This window comes from Mus musculus, chromosome 4, assembly GCF_000001635.26.
Source record: "Mus musculus strain C57BL/6J chromosome 4, GRCm38.p6 C57BL/6J".
Classification (NCBI taxonomy): Eukaryota; Metazoa; Chordata; class Mammalia; order Rodentia; family Muridae; genus Mus; species Mus musculus.
The window spans coordinates 87,875,732-87,899,041 of record NC_000070.6 but is presented as its reverse complement, the minus strand read 5'-3'; the positions used below and the strand labels follow the sequence as shown (position 1 = coordinate 87,899,041).

Sequence of the window (23,310 nt, the reverse complement as noted above, 5' to 3'; positions counted from 1 at the left end):
ATAGTGTCTTGGAAAGTAAAGTTTTCAACTTGAATAGTAGATCAGTTATCATTGGTGGTTTCTGGTGACCCTGAACCCAGCACAGTACAATTAGTGGAGTCTCCAGTTATAGAGACTGTGTAAACTTTGAAGATCTAGTTTACCGTTACAGGCATTCGCAAACTCCTTTTGTTGCTGTTCTCCTGTTTTCAATGAGGACACTGAACCTAAGATTTTAGTCTTCTAAACTCCCCAGTCCCCTAAACCTTCTTAACTTTTGATCTAAGATGTTACTATCTTGTTTTAAAGATATAAATGATGTGACTTATATGTGATATATATAGCACAGGCATAAACAGTAGGTGTGCTGTAGTCTAGGAGAAGCTAGACTACACTGAATTATAATATCTATTTACTAGAAGGAAATGCTCTTGTCAAGGATTCTGCTCAACAGCATTCTCTAATTTGAATGTCTCTAGCTCCCTCAAAAGTCAAACTTGTTTGCCTGTTCCAGATGCACAGAAAAAGGCTTGGCATGGGGGCATATGCCTTTAATTCCAGCACTTGAAAGACAGATTTCTAGGTCAGTGAAGGCTACATAGGGTGACCCTGTCTTAGACAGTCAAGCCAACCAACCAAATAAACAATGTGTTGAGAGATGTTACCAAATCAATAATGTGCACATTTCTCAGGCATCTTCCCCCTACTTTTTAAAAAGCTCTGATAATCACATGACACCCAGAAATGTCTTCAGCAAACAGAAGCAGGAATGTTGAGATAGAAATTTTGGTCTGACAAAATAAATGTGAAATGATTTGGGGGAATTTGAGGTAGCACTCTAAAATTTTCCATGTAGGAAAATATGTTAAGCATTAGTGAGATACATGGTTGGTCCAGTAGGTTAATTTTGTTAGTAATTAACATAACCCATGCTACACAGCTTTACAGATATGGTCTCTTCAAGTTGTCAAAATAAAATATATACATTTTGGAGAAAGACCATATTGATATGTCAATAGTCATATTAATAGTAGTAGTACTTAATGTATACCAAGTCGTGGAAAAATTAAGATTGATGTAATGAAAGTTAGTTGATAACTTCATAAAATCAATATGAAAATGAGGTCTATCCATTCTTAAACCAAAGATCTTGGACTAGTTTTTTTTTTTTTTTTTTTTTGCTTTGCTTTTTAATGCTTCAAGCATCATATTTAATAAGTTATTAATGATTTATTTCTGATCCTGATAGATTACCTTTAATGAGTATAGAACTCATTTCACTATAGCAGCATAATAAATGGCCAGCTTTATGAAACTTTAATATAGGTCACATAATCTTACCTATTAATTGAGAGTGATTTGTTACTGTTTTTGATATAATAGATCAGAATTTGGAATTATACCATTAAGGTTAACAAAATTAATTATGGATTCAAGGAGAGAAGAATTGATGTCATATCATTGTGAAATGTTGTTAGGACTTAGGGACATGTGACAGGCCTTTTAGATAAATTATTGAGGGACATGTGCTTGGCTGTCTTCTTTCACATTATACAAGGTTAACTGCCAAAGAGCATCACCATGAACCATAATGTGTTCAGCATTTCTGCTGTGTTGTTTTTGTAGATCAACTATCTCATCCATACAAATGGCTTTATCTTGAACCTTTAAGGTTGTATACATCAAACTGGTATTTATATAAATAAACTTTTAAGCAGATACTCTTTCTTCCTATCTTTTCTCTTGCTGCTATTTCACAGAGTCAGGTATTGGCTTAGTGGAGGCCATGCTAGGCATATGGTCTTTTGTTGAATTCAAGCACGGGTTGTTCTAGATCAGTTCAGAGTCTTAGATGGACTTGCATGAAGCCATTCAGTCACTGTACATCCTGTATAACCACTCAAAAATAGACAAGAAGTTCTGGTGGGGTTTGGAATAGAGATCTTTGTGCATAGTCTTATAAATAAGTATAGTTTTTTTCCCCCAAGTACTCATAGGTACTGTCTTCATAATCAGCTTTCTAGTCTTCATGACTAGTTAACTAGTCTTCATAATCATTTTACTAGCTATAGGAAAAAATTATCCTCATGAGCCCAGTATCTTAGAAGCCTGTTTGGTCTGTTTCTTTTGCTCTCCTTTTTTCACTCAACTACAGTTTGTCCACTTCATTTTTGAACCAGTAACTAGACTTGAGGGCACTGTTTGTAATATTAACTTAAGACAGAATGGAATAGAAGTTAATATGCTTTTGTGGGTTTTGTTTCTTGCTGGTTTTGTTAGAAAGTGGGGGGGGGGTGGGTGATGATGAAGAGGGAGAGGGAAGGGCACGTAGTGAGTTGGGGAGGATCTGAGAGGAACTGAGGAGGGAAAATAGGATCAAATTATTTTTCTATGAGAAAATGTTGTTAATACATAGTATCATAGTTCTCTGCTAAACTAAGGCAGAGACTTTGGGACCAGAATGAGGTTTGTAGTTTGTGGGCAATAAGATTCATACTCAGAGGCAAAGTGAGTAGAGAGGGAAGGTTCAATTTTTAGTAATAACTTGAAAGTAATTGAGTTAATGTAATAAATATTAATTGTGGGTCAAGTAGTCACTGAAAATAAAATGTGCATGCAGTTTTATTTGGAAATTAATGTAATTAACTCCAAAGATGCTGTAGCCTTCTAACTCTATACCACCATATCAAGCACCCTCCAATTATTCAAGTCATTTATTTACACAGATTATTAACATTTCTTTGTGGTCTTATGGCAAAATTGCTGAATAATCCTTTGCTTCAAATTGGGCCGACAATAAGGCATAGGAATGTTGTTGAGGTCTTCAGAAATTATTATTTTTTAACTTTTTATTGATTATTTGTGAATTTCACCTTATTGCACCCCAATCCCACTTGTTTTTGCATCCCTCCATATCTGCCCTCTGCTCTTACAACCTCCCCCCAAAGTAAAATAAAGAATAGAACAACAACAACAACAACAACAACAACAACAACATCTTCCTGTGAAAACTGGTGTGTCACACACGTATACCCTTTTGCCTAAGCAGATTTATTTGCAAATGTTCATTTTCATAACTCATTGTTCTGTTTTGAGGCCTCTGGGCTTCTGCTACATCCCCTCAATACTGGACCGTTACCCAGACCTGTTTTTTCCCTGTGTTGTAGATATCCTGCAGCTTTGGATCCGGCAGTCTAGATGGGGTAGATGTTGAGGTGGGCCACTCACAGCCCTAGATCTGGGCTTAGGTGGTTGTTCAGCCTGCCAGCTCTCCTACACTTGGGCCACAAGGACTAGCTCTCCCACTATGCCCAGGAGAGGGGTGGGGCCAGCTCTCTTGCATGTAGCACTTGCTAGCAAGGGGCAGGACTAACACTCCCAGGCTCCTACAGGCGTTCCCACTAGGGCCAGGTCTCCCACACTGGGGGCTTGAGCCACCTCTTTCACTCTCAAGTTCTTAGGGCAGCTTGGGAGAGTGGCTCTGTACCTTGTCTGGGCAGCATGGTACAGCTCCCTGGTGGCATGGGCACTTCAGATATTACATAATTATATGTGTGTACATGTGTATGTGTGCATGCTTGTGTGTGTGTGTGTGTGTGTGTGTGTGTATACTACAGGATCCAAGAAAAAGAGAGAAAATACTCATAGATGGCATTTGAAACCAGAAGCAGCTGCAGTGAGGTCAGCCTCCTGTGTGGAGATGGCCTGGCCACATTGTAACCATTTGGGCAAGTCAACTTTAGTCTTGTCCTTAGGCTTTTGACACTTCTCTTGGGCATCATCTCTGGCCTTCTAGGAACAGACATCAATGGAGAGCATGGCAAAACACATTCTATTTGTGCAATGACTAGAAAGTATAGCAGTCATTTGCAAGTTGCATAATACTTATTTATGTATTGTATTTCAGTATTGTGTACAGGCCAGGCTTGAGCTAGTGTTGGGAAGCCTCTGGCAGCCAGTTTGTTCTCAGTTGATTAACTTATTCTCATTATCCTTTTTTCCCTTGTTATTTTTTTGTTCTTTATTTTGTTGTTGTTGTTTTTTCAATTTAAATGAGACTTGTGGATTTCATAGCAGTGACAGAATAGAATTACTCTGTTCTTGATATTCCTTTTGGGAAAAGTTGTTGAGTCCTGTCTGGTGAACTCAGCTTGAGTTTTCGGCCTTGCCCTATAATGTAAGCAACAGTTTAGCATCTCAGGTCTAAAAGATACCTTACATAAGGTTTCTATCCACTCCTGGCAGGATAGAGCCAACAGCCAAATGCTTCTTGTGTTGTTATTGTATTAAGAACCATAGCTTGCTGGGCATGATGGCACATGCCTGCAATCTTAATATGCCTGTAACATGTCTGTAATCATAACATGACTGTAACCTTAACACTTAAGTGTGTGATACAGGAACGTTGTGAGTTTAAGGTCAGGGTAGCCTACGCACCTACATAGTTGAGAGAGAGTCTTCAAATAAAACAGAGGGGAAGAATCACATTCGGTGATCTAATAATTTTGATATTGAAGTAGTATTAGAAAAGGACGTTTTACAGGGTGTTTATACAAAATACTGTGGTCACTAAAAGTTAATGTGTTATAAAGGGATGTTAGTTTACAGGGTTATGGCAAGCAGTGATGCTTGTGAGTAATAAGGAAAGAGAGGGAAGAGGAGACAGACAGAGATGGACAGAGGTAGAGGATGGATTGTCTCTCTCACCAGGACCATCTGCAACAGTCTCTTGGCTTTCAAAGTTGAGCTTGTCAGAATCACTCAAGGTTTAGGACAGAAGACTGACGGAGCTTATGCCTGGAAGTCTGAGTTTGTAAGCAGGTAAAACATCAAATGAAGACAGGAGTTTCCAATGAACCATGTTTATAAGAAAGGAAACACCGTCATTCATTGTTTATTTAATGCTAGAGTCGGTAGCATTTTGCCATCTTTATCGTACATTTTTTTTTAAGTGTTCACTTTCCTTACTATGTTGGTATATCTGTATCCTACTAGCGTTTGATGTTCACAGAATGCCAGGCAATGTATTATGGTCTAACCTTTAACTCTTGGTTAGAAATTTTGACTAAATGGCACCATGCCTCTGTCCTTGTGTAGAAGTGTATCAGCATATTGATAAAATATTTCTGTTTTAAGACTAATATTTCAGCCTGGTGTGGAGACTCTTGGCTGTGACTGCCTCACTTGAAGGCCGAGGGAGTGTTATTTGAGGCCAGCCTTTAGTTACATAGTGAGCTCTGAGAGAACTGAGATTACATAGGGAGGCCCCGTGTCAAGAAACACCCAATACCGCATTGGTATTGGTAGGAATTTAGGATTTCCAAAAAAAAATTGTCATAAAACACATATTTATAATGGATCTGCAAGGCCCTGCATTTTGCTCTGTGTTGTTGGAAGAAACAAATGTAGAGAGAGCCTGTGTAACTTGTCTAAAGTTAGTTACTAGGGGGTAGAAAGTGAAAGAGAAACAGAAACACTAATTAGCTAGCTGTATACCTGGTTTCTCCATAAAATTGAGCTGTTAATGTCTTGTTAAGGTGTGGGTTGTACACACAGAAGGCACTGCTAGATTTCATTCGTTCTTGACTTGATAAATAATTCAAATCCCAGGCATATTGTTTGCGAATAAATTTTTCTTGAGTCTGTGAGTGTCATAAAGATTTTTCTTTTATTATATAAAAACCTTTAAAAAATAAGGAGTGAAATTAGCAGAAAGAAGAAAATACTTTAAATCTAAGCATCCTACAGAGAGGGCTGGGTACAGAAGTCATTAATAATTATCTTATTGATTGAATGCCTGGAATCAGCTTTGCGACCTCAGGGTAAATTGCTGAAGTTGTCATATTCTGTCTGTAGGAAGTGCGGTTGGCAGGCTCTTCTGCTGCTTCTTCCTTGTAAGGGGTTTATGTGACATCACTGATCTTTCAGGGACTCGGTGACAGTGTTAAATAAACCAAACTTTTAATACTATATTCAAGGAAGAAATGATGTTAAACTTTCTGTCTTTGGATAGCTTACTGCATTTCGCCATTGTAGGGAAGAATATAGCATGATGACAACATTTCATTTGCACTTATTTAGAGGGAGGGTATGTGGGAGAGCAAATGCATTTATTTATAAATAAATGATCATTATAAAATATTAAAACCTTCTTCCTGTTAAATCAAGTTCTATTGCTTGGTTTCTACCTTTTCGAACCCTGGATTATAGTCAATGGAATTATGGCTTATCTACCAATCAGCATTTTTCATAAACACAAAGTGACAGGATTGGAGAGTTGGCTCAGCATTTAACAGCACTGGCTACTCTTGTTGAGGACTCAGGTCTAATTCCCAGTGCCCACATGGCAGCTCATTTCTCTCTGTAACTCTTATCCTATGTGATGCCCTCTTCTGCAGGCACCAGACATGTACATATACACATGTTTCACATATACACATGCAGGCAAAAATACTCATATACATAAAATAATAAAACTAAAAAAATAACAATAACCATGATATGGGCAAGTATCCTGGTACAGTGTGTGCCTGCATGGGAGAGAAACTAAAATTGATAGGAGGTTTAGGAAATAACAGTATTAAAAAATAGAATGATTTTTCCACCCTTGATTATTTAAGAAAAAAAATCTGTGTTACTGTATATTAGTTGCATGAGACAGTGCCCATGTTTATACCACTTGAATGTGTGTATATAATGCACTTCATCATGGTTACCCCCATTATCCTCTATTTTACCTCCCAGCTGACCCTTTTCCCAAAAGAATAATTTTTATAAAACATGAATCATATAAAATTTAACCAGGCCTGGGTTTTCTCTTTGTGTGATAACAGTACTTCAAGTAATCATTCTTACATTAAAAATATTTTTTTTTGAGCTTACTCTATATTCCCCACATTTTCATACAACCAAGTTTGTATTTCAGTTCTGCAGGTCCCGTATGTAGAGAGAGGCTGCCAGCCATCCCTGTGCCTCCTCTGTAGGGTGGGTCAGAACTGTTAGCAGTGGGACACTCGGGAAACAAAAGGATCAGGAGCTGTAAAAACTATTGATAGATACCAGCTGTTATTGAAATTCTATTCCTATTAATACGTTACTTTTTAAAATCTAGGATTTATTTTTGAGGTATGGTGTAATAGAAATTGTATGTGTGGGTTTACACAAAAGGTCCAATAACTTTGTAGCAGAAATGGGTTCCTAAGGTGATCAGAACTGTGGTCACCTCCATCTAAGTTAGTTTATCCTGGGACCCACTCAGTGAAAGTTACCATGTTTCTCTTGCGAGGGAGGACTTTCTCTTCAGAGTTATACTAAGTGAGTGAATGCCAGCAGCTCTTCAAGTTGCAGTCTTAATTAGTATCCTGTTTGACCTTTGCCTATGAAATTTGGTTTGAGTTGTGTTCTTCTCTTCAGGTTTAAGATTCAGCCACTGGCAGGAGCTTTATTTAATCTCTGTTGAGCTGTCCCATCTCCTTCAATTGGGCATAAACCTATTCATCAGCCTATATTTTATATGTGCAGTCAGGAATGCTATTAAGATTGACTGCACTGTGGCAGGGTGCTTTGTATTTAAGAAGTAATATAATAGGCTTCAATGTGATTAAGAACAGGGGTTACTGCAAATGCAATATATACTAAAATCACACCGCTGAAGAGCTTTTTACATAATGCACTATGCCTAATGTGCAGACAGTTGATTTAATTTTCTGTTCTACCCCTCTAAAAGCCTGGTGTTTCTCACAAATGCTACCAATGTATCCTGTTGTTTCATTTTGTAATACTTGAGTTGATATGCTACTATAACTCAATTATATCAAGCCCTAAGGAATGAAATTTCTGTTTTGATTTATATATGTGAAATGGGGTGTTGTTCAGCAGATTTAATCTAACTACGCAGTCAGAATGGCAATGAGAGAATGAAAATCTAATTTATAGAATTTTTCATGAGGCAGCCTCTGTTTTTAAAAACCAGTATTATTTTAATGGTCTCATAAAAATAAAATTTGTCTCTGGTTATGAAAAGGCCTTTACCAGAATGCACTTGAAACAGTTCAAGTGTTGGGGCTGAGTGTGTAGCTTATGCCTACAGTACCTGTCTGCCACGCTTGTTTGAAGCTGTAGGTTCAGCCCCTACAACTGTAAAACAAAACACAAAACTTGGCATGGTGTGGCGCATACCTGGAATCCCAGCACATGGGGTGTGGAAGCACAAAGATCTGCAACATAAAGTATTTCTTAGTTACATAGTTCAAAGTCAGCATAGGCTACCTGAGACTGGTTTCTTCATCTTCCACAAGCAAACAAATGCAGACAGCAGGCAGGCAGGCAGGCAGACAGATACACAGGCACAGGCACAGGCACAGGCACAGGCACAGGCACAGGCACAGGCACAGGCACAGGCACAGGCACAGGCACAGGCACAGGCACAGGCACAGGCACAGGCACAGGCACAGCACAGACACAGGCACAGGCACAGGCACAGCACAGACACAGGCACAGGCACAGGCACAGGCACAGCACAGGCACAGGCACAGGCACAGGCACAGGCACAGGCACAGGCACAGGCACAGGCACAGGCACAGGCACAGGCACAGGCACAGGCACAGGCACAGACACACAGACACACACACACACAGAGACACACACACACAGACACACACACACACAGTGTAATGCTGAATCCTTGTTTTGTTTTATTTCAGTTTTAATTTTTGTTATAACAGATGTGATAATTAGCTGATAGATCTCTTATGCCTAATTGAAGCCACGAAAACACATTATGCATTCATTCCCTTTTAAGTTAGAAGTAGCCCATACACTTTGTCTTTAATAACAGAGCTTTGGATGCTGACACTGCCTCTGTAATGGAAGCTGGTTTCTTTTTAGTGACAGTAGTCCAAGGCCAGTGTTTAAAAGGGACTTGGAAGCAGAGATATGTCTCTTGATTTCTGCTAATTTTTCTTTACTACAGTGTGGGTCTTAAACTGGAATTGAGTTTCCATTTTCTAGTCTGTTCTGTTGCAGTATTTCAGCACTCCGACTTTACACTGTACTTTAAATGTTAGCTGAGAATGGTTAAACTAACTACAAGTATGCATATTTTAGGGTGCTCTGGAGAAGGGTTTTAGGAAAGTCTAAAATATATCTTCATGCTTTTCAGTTTGTATTTGAATACTCTTAGATCACTGGGTATACCTCAGTTTCCAGAATGTTCTCTTGGTTACTAGGATTATCTCTTCATTTTTACAATGGATGTTGTCTTTCAGAGTGCAGGAGCTATATCAAGTAGGAAAAATAGAATCACTTTCATTCTATAAATGATGGAACTGTGTGTATCATGTCAATGTTGTGAATGTCCAAGGTGGATTTGTGACCAGGTGTCCCTTTCAGCAGCGCTGGTTCTTGGTGACTAAGCTCTTTGTCTTGTCTATCTGTCCGCTGGTTCTTCGTTTGTTCCCACCTTCTCTCTCTCCTCCTTGCCATAAGCCCATTGCTGAAATCAGCTTTTCAGTGAGCCCTTGATTTAGGGGAGCAAAATACCTGATCTTAGAGAAGTCTCAGCAGTGTGCCGTAGAACGGTTGCTGATGGGCAGTAGTCATTTCCAGCAGCATCTCCTCTTGCTTCCTGTTGTTCCAAACTTCTGTCTTCCCCACCCCTTGTTTGTTCAGGACAGTGGTGTTTTTCTATGTATTATTTGGATATTGTTGTCTCTTTTTGCAGAAAAAAATGAGAATTGGGGGTTTTGTTGTTTGGTTTTTCTTCCCTGCTCCCTGACTCTGGCTGTTCTTGGGGCTAAAGCACTCTTCCTTAGATAAGCTACTCAGTGATGATGCTGTGCAGAGACCAAAAAAGCAGAGTCCATAAGATGCTGCAAAGAAGTCCTGCTTTTTTGCACCGTTTCTGTAAACTTGGGGCAGGTTCTGATCCTTTCCTGGAAGCCCCCTCCCCCACTGGAAAGAGAATAAGGCAGAAATTGATTGAGAAGTGAGAAGTGAAGTCACTGTTGAATTGTCCTCTTTTGGTGCTTCCATGGAGTTTGATTATGGTGGTCTCAGCTGTTTATTTTTGTTGGAAATGGGTTCCATATTTGATTTATTATATTTGATTACTTTGTAGTGCATGGCCATGCCTATCACTGGAGCCCAGCTGGCAGCTCTCTTGTGTAGGACACCGTTTTATTGTTCTCTGCCTCTGGACAAGAATAAATCGTCAGAATAAGAAATTGAATTGTGCTGTAGGAGAGAGTATTATTGTACCGCTTTTAAAAGTAACTCTGAAGACACTGTATACTGATTTCAGGGGGAAACTCATCTCAGTTGGATGGCATCTTTTAAAATACGAGCATATGCTCGAGGAAATCTAAACTTTTCTCTCCCAGTATTTTGAACAGTCATCACTCTTGTTTTCCTCTTGTGAAACATGCCATTTTTTACATTGCCCCAAGAAGATAGTTCTGCGCTGGTGATCTTTTTCGTTTTCCTAAATTGCACTTAAAACTCACTTTTTGAGGCCAAAGTTCCTCAGTTTGAAGGCTTTTTTGGTACTTTTCAGGGACTCCGAGATTTCAAAGGACAGATTTTTATTTAAAGCTTGTCATTCAAAACTCCATTATACATATTCCTGAGAATTGTGTCTGGTTGCCAGATCTTAGGGGGGAATCATTGCTATCTTGGGAATTTGTAGCACTGGGAAAGGTGAGGTCTGAGAGATGAGACTGTGAAGTGACAGGCAAACCTCCGGGATGTGCAGTTAGACAGACATAGGAAAGAGCAAGTGGCTTCACCTACAGAGGAAAAGCCAAGTAAGAGAGCAATGAAGGAGCTCTGAGAGGTCAGGTGAGGGCGGGCTTTCCTTATGGTGGGTTGTTTTCTTCCTGTGGATCAATGTAAATGTTATTTCTATTTGTGCCACACCAGCCAGTGCCTGTGTCCTGTGCTGCTTTTAAATTTTACACATATTTTCCTGAGAGAAGGACTGTGTCAGAGGACTTTTCCACATAATGAAATTTTGAGGTGTTATTAAAAAAAATAGGACTCTCCATTGACTTCTTATATACTTGATTAAGAAGGAGGGGTACAGAGATGGCTCAATAGTTAAGAGCATTTGTTTTTTGCAAAGGACCTGGGTTCAATTCCCAGCACCCACAAGGGAGCTCACCATAATATGTAACTCCTGTTTCCGTGATCTACCATCCTCTTCTGTACTTGGTAGGCACTGGGTACATATATGGAGCATGTACATACATATATACATACATACATACATACATACATACATACATACATACATACATACAGGCGTGCAATCAGAACCTTTATATAAGTAAAATATATATGAATTAATCTTAGAATCAAAATGTAAAAGCTTCAGAGAGGAGCTGCATTTCAGCCAGCCAGCTTTTCTGGGCCTCTAACACTGGGAACATTTCTCAGTTGCTTCCCTGGAAGATCATTCTCCATTTAGCAGATGCTCTCCTTTCAGGGAGACCTGAGATGTGACAATTCTGTCTGAGATTTCGGTGACTCTTTTTCTTCTTCCACCACTCCCTTATCTTTTTGTTTTCAGAGAGAGAGAGAGACAGAGACAGAGAGACAGAGAGAGATGCTCTCTATAGGTGTCCTGCCCTGCCCTCTAACTCACTGCTCTTTCACCCAAGTCTCCCCAGTGCTAGCAGGACAATATTCCATGAGATAAAAAATCTCAGTATTTTTCTATCTGAATAACTCTCCATAAAAATTAGGTTTGTCTCTAGTATGAACTTTATGAAGACAAATTTTTTTTGCCTTTTCCCATCCAATTAGCCTGGAAATCTATTTCCATTGGGTTAATGGTTTAAAATTGTAAAAGCAATTTCATGTGCTTAAAGAGGAAATGTGGGCCAAGTTGCTAGGAGAAAGATCAACATTAGCTTGAAGGATTGTTGATTATTTCCTAACAATTTATATTGTTCTCTCGTTTGGGACAGTTTCTGTTTTGCTGGTTCATTTGTAACAGTAAGTTCCTTGAAGAACTGGTTTTAAAGGAAGTCCTGTTTTAAGACTGGGTATTTGCATTAAAATGAAATATATTGGTTTAACTTTAGCTACCTGGGTTTGGGTGACTATGAAAATAATTCTTTATAAAAGGCTGGTGATGTCATTCAGTTGATAGAGTAACACACACAAATAACATACAAAAAGCATGTATATGTTTATAACAAAATTCCCTCTTGGAGATTATATCAATCACTATTATCTTCATGATAAGATAACATGACTATAAGCAACGTACAGCAGAAAAAGATTATTTGGGCCTCGTGATCTCAGAGGGAGTGTGACAGTGGATTCTATGACAGTGGGTGGCTGGAGCAGGGAGCTGAAAGATCACATCTCCAAATGCAGGAAGCAGAGTGGGCAGAACATGGGAGAGGCTATGAACTCTCAAGCCAACCGGTGACCCGTTTCCTCCATCAAGGTTGTACCCCTAAAGGCTTTCTAACCACCACATGTACATGATTCTGTGGGGGACATTTCCCTGTACAGATCGGAACACACAGAGAGGCTAAAGGTCTTCTGAACATGTACATCAAGATTCTGTTAGCAGTAAGTTAGGTCATCGTAGGAGCCATTGGGCCATTGGGCAGCTTAGAGTGGGGAGCCCTTAGGTTAGCTCCAGGGCTGTCCTGCAGCTCTGTGACACGAATGGCCCTTCTTTCACATGTGCAACTTATACCCCATAGGCTTTCCTATTAATTTTGTGCTACCATTTTGAAAATGTCTGCTCATCTGATCTGACTTCCGAAATGGCTTTCGTGATACCCTGCTTACTGTCGCAGCCTTCGTTCTCTTCTTCCTGACTCCCAGACTTGACAATTCCCACTCTTTGAAGCCTGCGTTAAAGTTCCATTTTATGAATTCAACCTGCTTCCTAAATGAGGGACTATCTCTGGGACAGGGATTAATGGTAGCAGTTACACCGCGATGCACTAATTTTGTACAATAAGAAGCATAGGAGAATCTAGAAAAGGAAAGCTGCCATTTAGTTTCAAAGTATTAGTAGAAGGCTCTTTGGAGGAAGCGGTGTTTGAGTTGGGTCTTGTGGCTCTGAAGGAAGGAGACTTGTGGTCCAGAACTACCCCAGTCAGTGAACTGTGTTTAGTTGCTGTTTCTAAAGCTTTATGAAAAATGTGCTTGTGTTCACATAGTTATTTGTTACATTTGGCAAAGATAGTATTTTAGGACTGCATTTGAACTTTTAAATGAACAAGGTGGAAAACTCCACCACACAGTTAATAATTTGCCCAATGTTATTCTCTAACCTTTTTTCTTTGTTATTTAGAAACAGTCGAAGCAGTAATGAATATGTCTGTCTGTCTGCCTCTCTCTCTCTCTCTCTCTCTCTCTGTATGTGGCACACAAGTGCACTCATGAGTATGTGTCCATGTGTGCCTATAAAAACAAAAACAAAGCCCAACTGTTGATTTTTGTTCTTTTTAGACTGTCATAGTGTCCAGGCGTAGACCATGTTTATAGACAGTGTGGTGAGCTATTCCCTGATGCTCAGACTATTAGACCCTGGCTCTAGACTTTCAGACGGTGGTAGGAGACTATTGGGACAATGAGATCGGTTGTACAGGACCCTGTATTCTTCATTTCTGGGGGCTCTGATGTGGTGGGATTGAAATGGGGTGGGAAGGGCTCCAAAAAGGCTCAAGCTGGAAGCAACAATTGGCACAAAGTTGTGATAATAACCAGACTATACAGAAAGAGACTGGTGTGTGTTTCCTTCCCAAATGACTCTGTGCAGTAAATAAAGTAAAACCAATAATTAATCAATGGGCAACTGGGCCATATTTGTTATAGAAGTATTCAGATCAGCATAAACCATACTGCCTAAGCAGATAGTCTAGAGAACTGCTCTGGAGCAAAATTTACCAGCTGTGTTTTTGAGAAACAGTGAGAAAACTGTTGCCTGCTAGTGTCTTTATAGCTTAGGTGAAGGTCTTTTGGGTTTGCAAAAGGATTTTTATGGGACTTTTTGATGTAAAAAAGTAAGTCCTTATTGAATGAACTTAATTTTTCATATCTATAATTTATTGTTTAAGTCACTTTGCTTTTTCATCTATGAAACTTTTTTCTCTGTATACCACGACCCTCCCTTTTGCCCTTTCTGAGAATAATAAGTTTTCCACTGAGAATTTGCTCATGAGTAAATGTAGACTTGCCTTACTCTCAGTTAACTAAGTCACAGCCTCTGCCTTCCCATGTGTTTTCTTTCCTCTTATGATTGTTTTCAAAGTCCAAATTAAATCAGCTAATGGTCAGCGTGTATTGTTAGCATCATGCCATACATTACATATTAGTATCATACATACGTTTAAAAAACTCTTCTCTCATATATTACATCCTGACCTCAGTTTCCCCTTCTCCAAGTCCCTCCTCCCCACTTCTACCCTCCCCAAGATCCACTGCTCCTCTCTTTCCCTTCAGAAAAGAGCAGGCCTCCCTGGGATATCAACCAATTACGTATCTACTGTTTTGAAGAGCTGTTTTAGAAAAATACTATTCCCACTGGCTGCATATCTTCAAGTCTAGTTCTGCTTCTTCGAGTTCTTCTGTTTAGGATTGTAACATGCTAGAATGAGGAAAGGAACTATATATTTATATTGCTTTTTTTTTCCTTATGTCCGTTATATCTAAAATGTTTTTGGCTAGGGAGATAGCCCTGCCAAAATGTTTATTATTCAAGCACGAGTACCTACATTTGATCTCTAGAACCAATGTTAAAAGCCTGGCACATAGTTGTGTTCTTGAAATGCCAGCTATTGGTAAGGGGAGATAGGAAGATCGGTGGGGTTTGTTGTATTAGCTGTCTTAACCTTAATCTATGAGCTCCGGGCCTGTGAGAAACTTTGTGGCACACACTCTTAATTCCAGCCCTTGTGATGCAAAGGCAGGTGGATCTCAGTGAGTTTGTGTCCAGCCTGCACTATGTAGTGCGTTCCAAGACAGGCAGATTCATGTGGTGAATTCATGTAGAGTAGATTGAGGAGGTTGTTTCTCCTCTTTCCTTGTGTGTGTGTGTCTGGAGACTGAACTCAGGTCTTCAGGTTTGGTAGCAAGTGCCTCTACTGGCTGAGCCACCTTGCTGGCCCTATTGTTTACTTCTAATTAAGAACTCGGGGTACTGTACAGGCATCATTTGTTGTAAATGAAAATTTTACACTTAAAAATAATTGAGGTATAAGTTAATAAATATTTTTTATGAAAACAGACTTGTACAGAATATTAATGCACAGCAGATCACTTCCTTTAGGAGGCTGAAAAAAATCCCAAGATTTCCAACTCGAAGATGTGCCCACTAACAGCTGTTTCCTATAATTGGAGCAATTTGCATGCAGAATAGAGAAAATGAATTATACAAAAGGGTGCAGAGAGGAACAGCTATAACTCCCTGGCGGGTGCAGCAGCCCACAAAATAAACTTCCTTCAAATGACACTGGCACGATTAATTCTAAGCAACCTGGACACCAAACTGCCATCTAAAAATAATTTCATTAATTCTTTAAGGGTTTCATACACTGAAACTGCCTTTCTGCAAGGGCCCCACAGCTGAGAATGCCAAGAGTGTTGCCAGCTACCAGCCCGCTGGGTGGGGCTACAAGTTCACCCCAGTGTTCAGGTCATTTGAATATTCATGAAGGTTGGCAGGTGGTCAGTGGATAAGTGACTGCCACTACTCTGGGTCCTTTTGCGCTTTCTTTTTATTTAAATTAGAAAAACATACAAGATAAAGTGAGGTGCTTCATTCTTGAAGGATGTCAGGTTTGGGGAAATTTTTCATCAGGTGAACTAAAGGAGAGAGTTGGTCATTAAAAGCTTGCCTTCAGCTGGGTTTGGTGGCATATGCCTGTCTATAATACTTGCACTCAGGAGACTGAGGCAGGAGGACCAAGATTTCCAGGCCAGCCTGAGCTACATGATGAAACCCTGTCAGGTAGAGACAACAGTAAGCCTGTGTTTTCCGTCCACTTCTCTGTGACCATATCCCCGTGGAGCCAACATCCATGTATACCACCACCAATTCTAAATAAAACACATTTTGTTTATAATGTTTTCTACATACAGTCACCTTGCACATTGAAGCTATGCTTGCAAGTGTATAGATGGTGTTTTATTCTCTGTTAAAGAGAAAGGAAGCAGAAGCTATCAAGACCTCTAGCCCGAGGCCATGGATGACAGTCCTGTGATCCAAATCAAAGCCTCTCTCCTTGCTGTTTCCATGTTGTTTTCATCTCAGAGGCTGCGTGATGATTGATTATCTTAGGGCCTGCTAGCTGGCATGAGGATGGATCTATACATTGTTGCATTGATTCATATACATTGCTGTATTGTGTCTGTGTATCACCTTGGTTTGTTCAAGCTGTAGTAACAAAGTACAATGGACCTGGTAGCTTAGAAACTGGAGGTACTTATTTCTTGCAATCTGGTGGCTTGAAGTCAGAGTGCCATCATGTGCAGGTTCTGATGTGAGGATCCTAGTTACCATTGTTGATTGGCGCCCTGCTATGGCCTCATGTAGTGGAAGAGATCTGAGAGATCTTTGGATGACAACGATGACAATGAAGAGGAACATGACTACTTCTACTACAATTTTGCACAATGAGTTGGATTTTGAGTGTTTTCATTGCCTCTCCTAATTCCTCTGAGCTCCAACATCCCTTACCTCCCAACTTTGTGTGCGCCCCCCCCCCATCAAGTCCAGTTTGTGCTGCCCAGATATCCATGGATCTTACATTGAACATTGACCTACTAGTGGCAAATTCCCCCACAGTTATCAGCTAGGGTAAGTTCCATGCCCTCCTCCCCTCTCTAGAATGCTGTTGGTCTGGCTTGAGTTTGCCCAGGGTTTGCCACTACTCTTGTGAGTTCATATAGGCAGCTGCACACTGTGTCCAGAGGATACTGTATCTCTGTGTTCATTCACACTGTTTCTGGCTCTTAAAATCTTTTGCCCCATCTTCTGCAATTGTCCCAAGCCTTTGGAAGAGAGGGTATGGATGTCTCATTTAGGGCTACCATTCCAGTCTCAAACTTTCTGCACCTTGACCAGTTGCAGGTCTCTGTGTTAATTGCCGTCTCCTGCTTCTCTGAGGGTTGGAAATACAAAGTCCTCTCCTTCCTAATCACCCCTCACAGCACTCTTGTGATGCTATTAACATCAGAATGTCAACATGTGAGTTTTTGGGGAAACACAAACATCAGTATCTAGCAGTCACACTGTTTACTCTTCAGGAGCAAGTTCCAAGGTTCAGAGAAGTAAGGCAGCTTTGTGAAGGCAGTCAGGAGTGTGAGCTACATTGTAGCTTTGTGCTCCTGTGTGCCAGCGGTTGCACCCTAACCACCTGTTATAGCTTTAACTTGCCAAGGTAAAAGAGTGTTTGTCTGTCTGTCTGTTTCCTGTCTTTGAGGGAAGGGGAATAAATGAGTGGGGGTTTTAGCATATGGTCAGACATAGCTCTGTCTAGTTTCAGAGTAGTGATTTAGACAGTTAATGCTTTGGGTGGATGATAGGAGGCACTTCGTGGCTAGAAGGACTTTGTGAAGAAACTAGGATCTGGATGAGGAAGGAGAATGGAAGCATTGAGTATAGGTGGGAAGTGCTGGGCGTGTTGGGGGGGGGGGAGCGGATCAGAGTGCCAATGAAGCACCGGGCTCTTGTGGGAAACACAGTGGGGAAGCCTGGAAATGTGACCTGGGCTGAAGACTCAGTGGACTGGGGTATACATCTCGACATTCAGTATATCCAGTTTCCCCTTCTTACACCATGAAACCACCATTTAAAGAGACTCCCTATACTTCATGTGTGCCTGAGTGAGTATGTACATCACATGTACGCAGGAGCTCGCCCTGCTTAGAAGAGGGCAACAGATCCTTTGTAACTGGGGTCTAGGCCACTGTGAGATGCCATGTGGATGCTGGATACTGGAACTTAGGTCTCTTGCAAGAGCAAGTGTTCTTAACTTCCCTGCAGGCTTTCCAGCCCACAAGACCCAGTGAGATTCATTTGGCTTGTGATTGTTTTACTATAGTAGAAGGTTTAGAAGAATGAAATTTTAGTCCCCAAGGACTCTGATTCTCTAAGACCTTCGTTTATTTTAAGAAAAAAAATAACTATTTGGTTGTTTTTTAAAAATGTGTTGTTGTGGGATCTCATTAAACCTCATTTTGTGGCATCAGAAAGTGGGAGCGATCAATTCTACTGTGCCTGAGAAGTGACAGAGCGTGGGTTTCAGGTCTATCAAGCATCTAGGACATCTTAGAGGACAGAGGCCTAGGCAGCGAGGAAGTTTCAGTAACTCCCAGTTTGGGGTGTTTCTTTTGTTAGGAAACTCTGTAGTTCTTTTGTTCCCGTGGCTCTCAAGCTTCCTGACTCTTTAAGATAGTTCCCCATGTGGTGGTGACCCCCAACCATAAAATTGCACTGTTACTTCATAACTGTAATTTTGCTAGTTGTTATGAATTATAATGTAAATATCTGCTCTACAGGATGATCTTAGGCAATCCCTGTGAGAGGGCCATTCAACCCCAGAGGGATCGTAACCCACAGGGAGAGAACCAATATTTACTTTTCTTGAGGTTGGATCACAGACTCTGTCCTGTTTCTGAGCATAATTAAGTCCCTCACTGACCATAACTGATGGTAGTGAGCTACACTCCACTCAGATTTTAATTTAAAAATATAGATTTGGTTTTAGATAGGAAAATATTGCTATGGGTCCCAGAGAAGAAGAAATAAAGAAAGCAGAATCTCGACTGTGAAATGGTCAGTGGGGCTGAAAATTGGGCCTGATCTAGATGGTAGAATGTTTATGTTTTTAACATCTTTCTGTCTGTTGTTCTCATCTTCCCTGTTTTTTCTTTTAACATTGCAGTGTGCAAAGACCCACCTTACAAGGTAGAAGAGTCCGGGTACGCTGGCTTCATCTTGCCAATTGAAGTTTATTTTAAAAACAAGGTATGTAATCTTTACCTGCTATTCCTTCAGAATCCTGTGTTAACCAGATAATGCTTAATATAATCCATTAATAATTCTAATGCTATATAGTGCTAAAGCTAAGCTTGAATTCTTAGAATGTTGGTTATCACAACTTTTAATAATAGTGGCTATAAAAAGATAATTTCAATCATATTGTATCTGTTTATATAAAATTCACTAAATACTCCTTTGAAGAGTGATTGCCATTCTGAAAAAGATGGAGATGTTTGTAAAGTAGAAAAGAGAAATTAGAGTTTTCCAAGAAATGTTTCTATTCCTGCTTTATCTCTAGAACTTTTCAAAAATAAAATCCTGTATTACCTTTAGCTGATGAACATACGTGGCCAGTATATAAAGTTATTTCAGCCTGAAATAGTTTGGATTCTATTGCACTTAAAAGATGCCACTATGTTTAGGGCAGACTCTACAGACTGCAAGGCATGGGTGATGGTTGATGGTCTCTGCGCTTACTTCATTCATGGCACGGTGAGGTAGGAGTGTCCTTCTCAGAAAGTCGTCAGAAGGAGTCTGTGTACTGACCATATGTGGGATATTCGGAGCATTTTTTAAGTAAACATTTCTTAAGTGCTGAACTTCTTTTCAGCATTATTGTTCCAGGGTTTTGTTTATAAACACTATAGACTCTTACTTTTTATCTTAGCTCTATACATTTTGGGCACAAGAAGGTACCATATTGACACAATAAACTGGAGTGGTCTGTGCGTGAGTGATGAAGTTAGTACCCTTACCACCAAGTTCCCATGCCCTCCGCTGCCAAAGCTATTGCTTGCTGCTTTTTCTCTGTATTCATTGGATCAGTGCTTTTGCTTACCCACAGCAAAGCATTCAACACCATGGCAGGCCTGTAATAGTGCCTGAAATTTTTTTAAATAATGCTATTTCTTACTTTCAATTAAAAAATATTATAGTGCCCTAAATGTTTCCTAAAATGAGACAGTTCACTTTTGAAAAGAAAAGGCAAATGAGAAAAGAGAATTCAGTTCTCTAAGCTAGTACTCCATTCACGTCTGGTCCTGGGCATAGCAGTAGCTCCCAAGCGCAGATTAGAAAGCTAATCAGTCCACCAGAGCCATGCAAGCAGCATCCCGCGGCGGGTGCAGCCTGGGATCTACATATGTACTTCACAGACCATATTGAATGATTCTCTGTGCTCAGCACTGGATCAGAGCCATGGCAACCCACTCTTTAGCACTCAGTACTTTCCACAGCAAGAGTGGCTTTTCTGTGTCTAGAAGGCTTAGCCTTTCACCTCATCAAAGGTTTCCTTGTGACCAAGAGATACAACATGACAATAAACTATCCTACAAAATAAGAATATAGCGATAACAGGGTATTTTTTACTTTTTGTATGTTTCTATTCTTTCTCACTGTACATGTCTACTTACCACATTCCTGCCGTGTCATCTTTTACAGCCTTCAACTTCCATTACTTAGGGTGCTGACAGACAGACAGGCAGACAGGCAGACAGACACAGAGAGAGAGAGGAGAGAGAGAGAGAAAGAGAAAGAGATAGAGGGGAGGGGAGAAAAACAGACAGACACAGAAGGAGAGACGCACGGGGAGGAGCAGAAACATACTTGACAATAACTCCTTGGTTTTTTAGTTACTTATTTGGTTTCTCACTTTGTCCTTGACTGGATGCTAAGTGCTTTACATATTATTTTATTTAGTAAGTTTAAAGAACTTTTGAGAAGTGGAATTCATCCTTGCTATGAGATAAATAATACCTATTCTTTCTTATGCTGGAATAATATGAATAACTCACATTTTGATTTTTATTTGTAAGTTGGTGGCTGTTTGACCTGTCTCCTCTTTGTGACTATTAAGAGTATTGTCACTGTGAATGTTATTGGTTTATATGTTGACATAGATTGAAATCCCCCTGGGTAAGTGCCTACATAGAATTATATGATTGTATTGTATGTAATTATGCTTTCATGGAGCTACTACTTACATTCAAAATCACCTTACCATTTTATGCATTTTATATTCCCGTTAGCAGTATCTAAAAGTTGAAATTTTTCTAATGCTTTTTATGTTACATATTTCATTTTAACTGTAGATATCCTGTTGCTTGGGGTGCTCTCTACACTCCATTGTGATTTGATTTGCATTTCCTTGATGACGCACAGTGCTGAGCATCTGTGTGCTGATTGTCCATTTACTTATGTTCTCTGGAGAAGTGCCTTTTCTGACTGTACAGTATTGTTTTTAAATGATTGTGTTATGAAAAGCAGTTTGGAGCCATCACTCCCTTCACAACCACTGCCTTTCAGTGCTGTGGGTATTTAGTTACAGAGGATCAGGTAGAGCTTCTTGCTTCCCATCAATCACACTGTCATAACTAGCGTCCTAGTGTTATCCAGTGGTTGGATCACCTAGGCCTTCGCCCCCAAAGCTTTTCTCTCAAAGAGTAAAGAGCTCTGACTCCTTGTGAGATTCTGTAAGTATGGGTAGACCCCTTTTCTGTCATGCATGTGAATCTGACATTGTACTGGCTTCAGTTTGGACATACCCACTGTACCTGTGAGGCAGAGGCAGGCAGATGTTAAGGATTTTGAGGGCAGCCTGGTCTACATAGTGTCAGGCCAGTCACTCTGGATTGGAATTTAAGGCATGTGCACCATGCCTAGGAATCATCTTCTTACCTTTGAAATGTGAAATGCAGTGGTGTTTCTGATCCATGCAATGATCCCAGGAACTCCCTTGCTTTATAAACTTCAATACCAGTGCTAACGTTAGTAAATCAACATGCGTTTATGCCCCTCATCTCAGATCCTGAGAACTGTCCTTCAGATTCTATGAATCTGGTTACTTTGACTATCTTAAATACCTCATGGTGAGTTAGTCGTGACGAGTTCCTCTGATGTTAGGAGAGTCTCGGTTCTGCTTATGAGGAATGAGGTCCTTCTCCCAGTCCTAGACTTGCTATGCCTCTGATGAACATGCCCTTACTTCTTATTTACTGAGGTGTCAGAGTCAAGAGGCCTGGTAGAGTGTCTTGGGTCTCTGTATTTTTATTCTTAGTTTGTACTTGTGTACAATAAATCTAGCCTATCTGTGAAAACCATTTGGGTTTTAGAAACCAAACACAGCATTCGCATTGAACTCCACTCCATCCCGGTGCTTTAGTTTGTAACGTCCCCATGCTCCTCCCTCCTAGCCTGGTCTCAGAGACAGTAAGTGACTGGTAAGCACTAGAGTTTATGTGTAGTGAGGGGACTCTGGTGTCACCAAACCAGAGTGCCCCTCCAGGAAACATTTATTTTATAATTGGAGAAAATGTAGAGTTTTCTTATATAGATTTATGTGTGTGTGTGTGTGTTTTGCTTGCTTGCATGTGTGTTTATGAACTAAGTAACAGTTGGTGCACTCAGGTCAGAAGAGGGTACAGTATTCACTCCGGAGTTAAGGTTGGTTCTTCCAGGAACTGCAGTTATAAAAGAGTTGTGAGGCATCATTTGGGTACTGGGAATCGAACCTGTCTCCTCTGAAAGAACAATTACTGGTTTTAGCTGCTGAGCCATACCTCTGGCTCCTTGTATTTGAACTTTGAAGAATAATCTTTCCTGAGGAACAAAGTTTAATATCATATTGATGTCTGCCTTCTAAGCAGAGATTTCTAGTTGACCAGAGCACAGCTTTATGGCCATTTTCCCCATTTTCCCCTCACTAATTTAAAACAAACAAACGAACAAAATGAAGAAAAACAAAAAAAATCCTTTAAAAAATGGACAGATGAGCTTCTCCGTCCTCATCCTTAGGCTTTTGTGAGGAGCAATGGCTCCTTCTTTGGCTCATTTAAACCAGAAGGCCTATGGGGATGTGGTCCCTCCCTCCTCCCCTCCCTCCCTCCCTGCCCGCCTGCCTGCCTGCCTGCCTGCCTGCCTGCCTGCCTGCCTGCCTTCCTTCCTCCCTCCCTCTCTTCTTCCCTCCCTCCCTCCCTCCCTTCCTCCCTCCCTCCTTCCCTCCCTTCCTCCCTCCCTCCCTTCCTCCCTTCCTTCCTTTCTTCCTATTAGTTATATTTATCAACATATTTTTTAGTACACAGGAGTGAATGCTTTTGTATTAAAAGAGTGTGAATAAAACTTAGTGGTTTTACCCCTTAACTGCATCTGCCTGATGTTTGTTGACTATTTTGATATAGCTGTCTTCAAGCGTCCCCCCCCATGTGTCTGCATGATAAAGTATGCCAGCTTGGAGACTGGCTGGGCCATGATATATCATACTTTAATATTTTTTTCTGTGAATTACCTTTAATTTACTTACCTATATAGCTTTCCAAGTAATA

General features: G+C 40.3%; 1 protein-coding gene across 6 annotated transcripts in view; it reads left to right on the top strand.

Annotated features, from left to right (window-relative positions):
• Mllt3 (myeloid/lymphoid or mixed-lineage leukemia; translocated to, 3) overlaps positions 1-23,310 on the top strand; it is a 263,483-nt gene that overhangs the window by 134,366 nt on the left and 105,807 nt on the right. For 5 of the 6 annotated variants that reach the window (NM_027326.3, XM_030253771.1, XM_030253772.1 and 2 more), the window contains one exon: positions 18,894-18,976. In NM_027326.3, coding sequence (NP_081602.3) covers positions 18,894-18,976 — 83 coding nt within the window. Of the gene's footprint in view, positions 1-17,268; positions 17,388-18,893; positions 18,977-23,310 lie in introns of those variants that run through there. The other variant, XM_006538253.3, reaches the window with a different exon arrangement.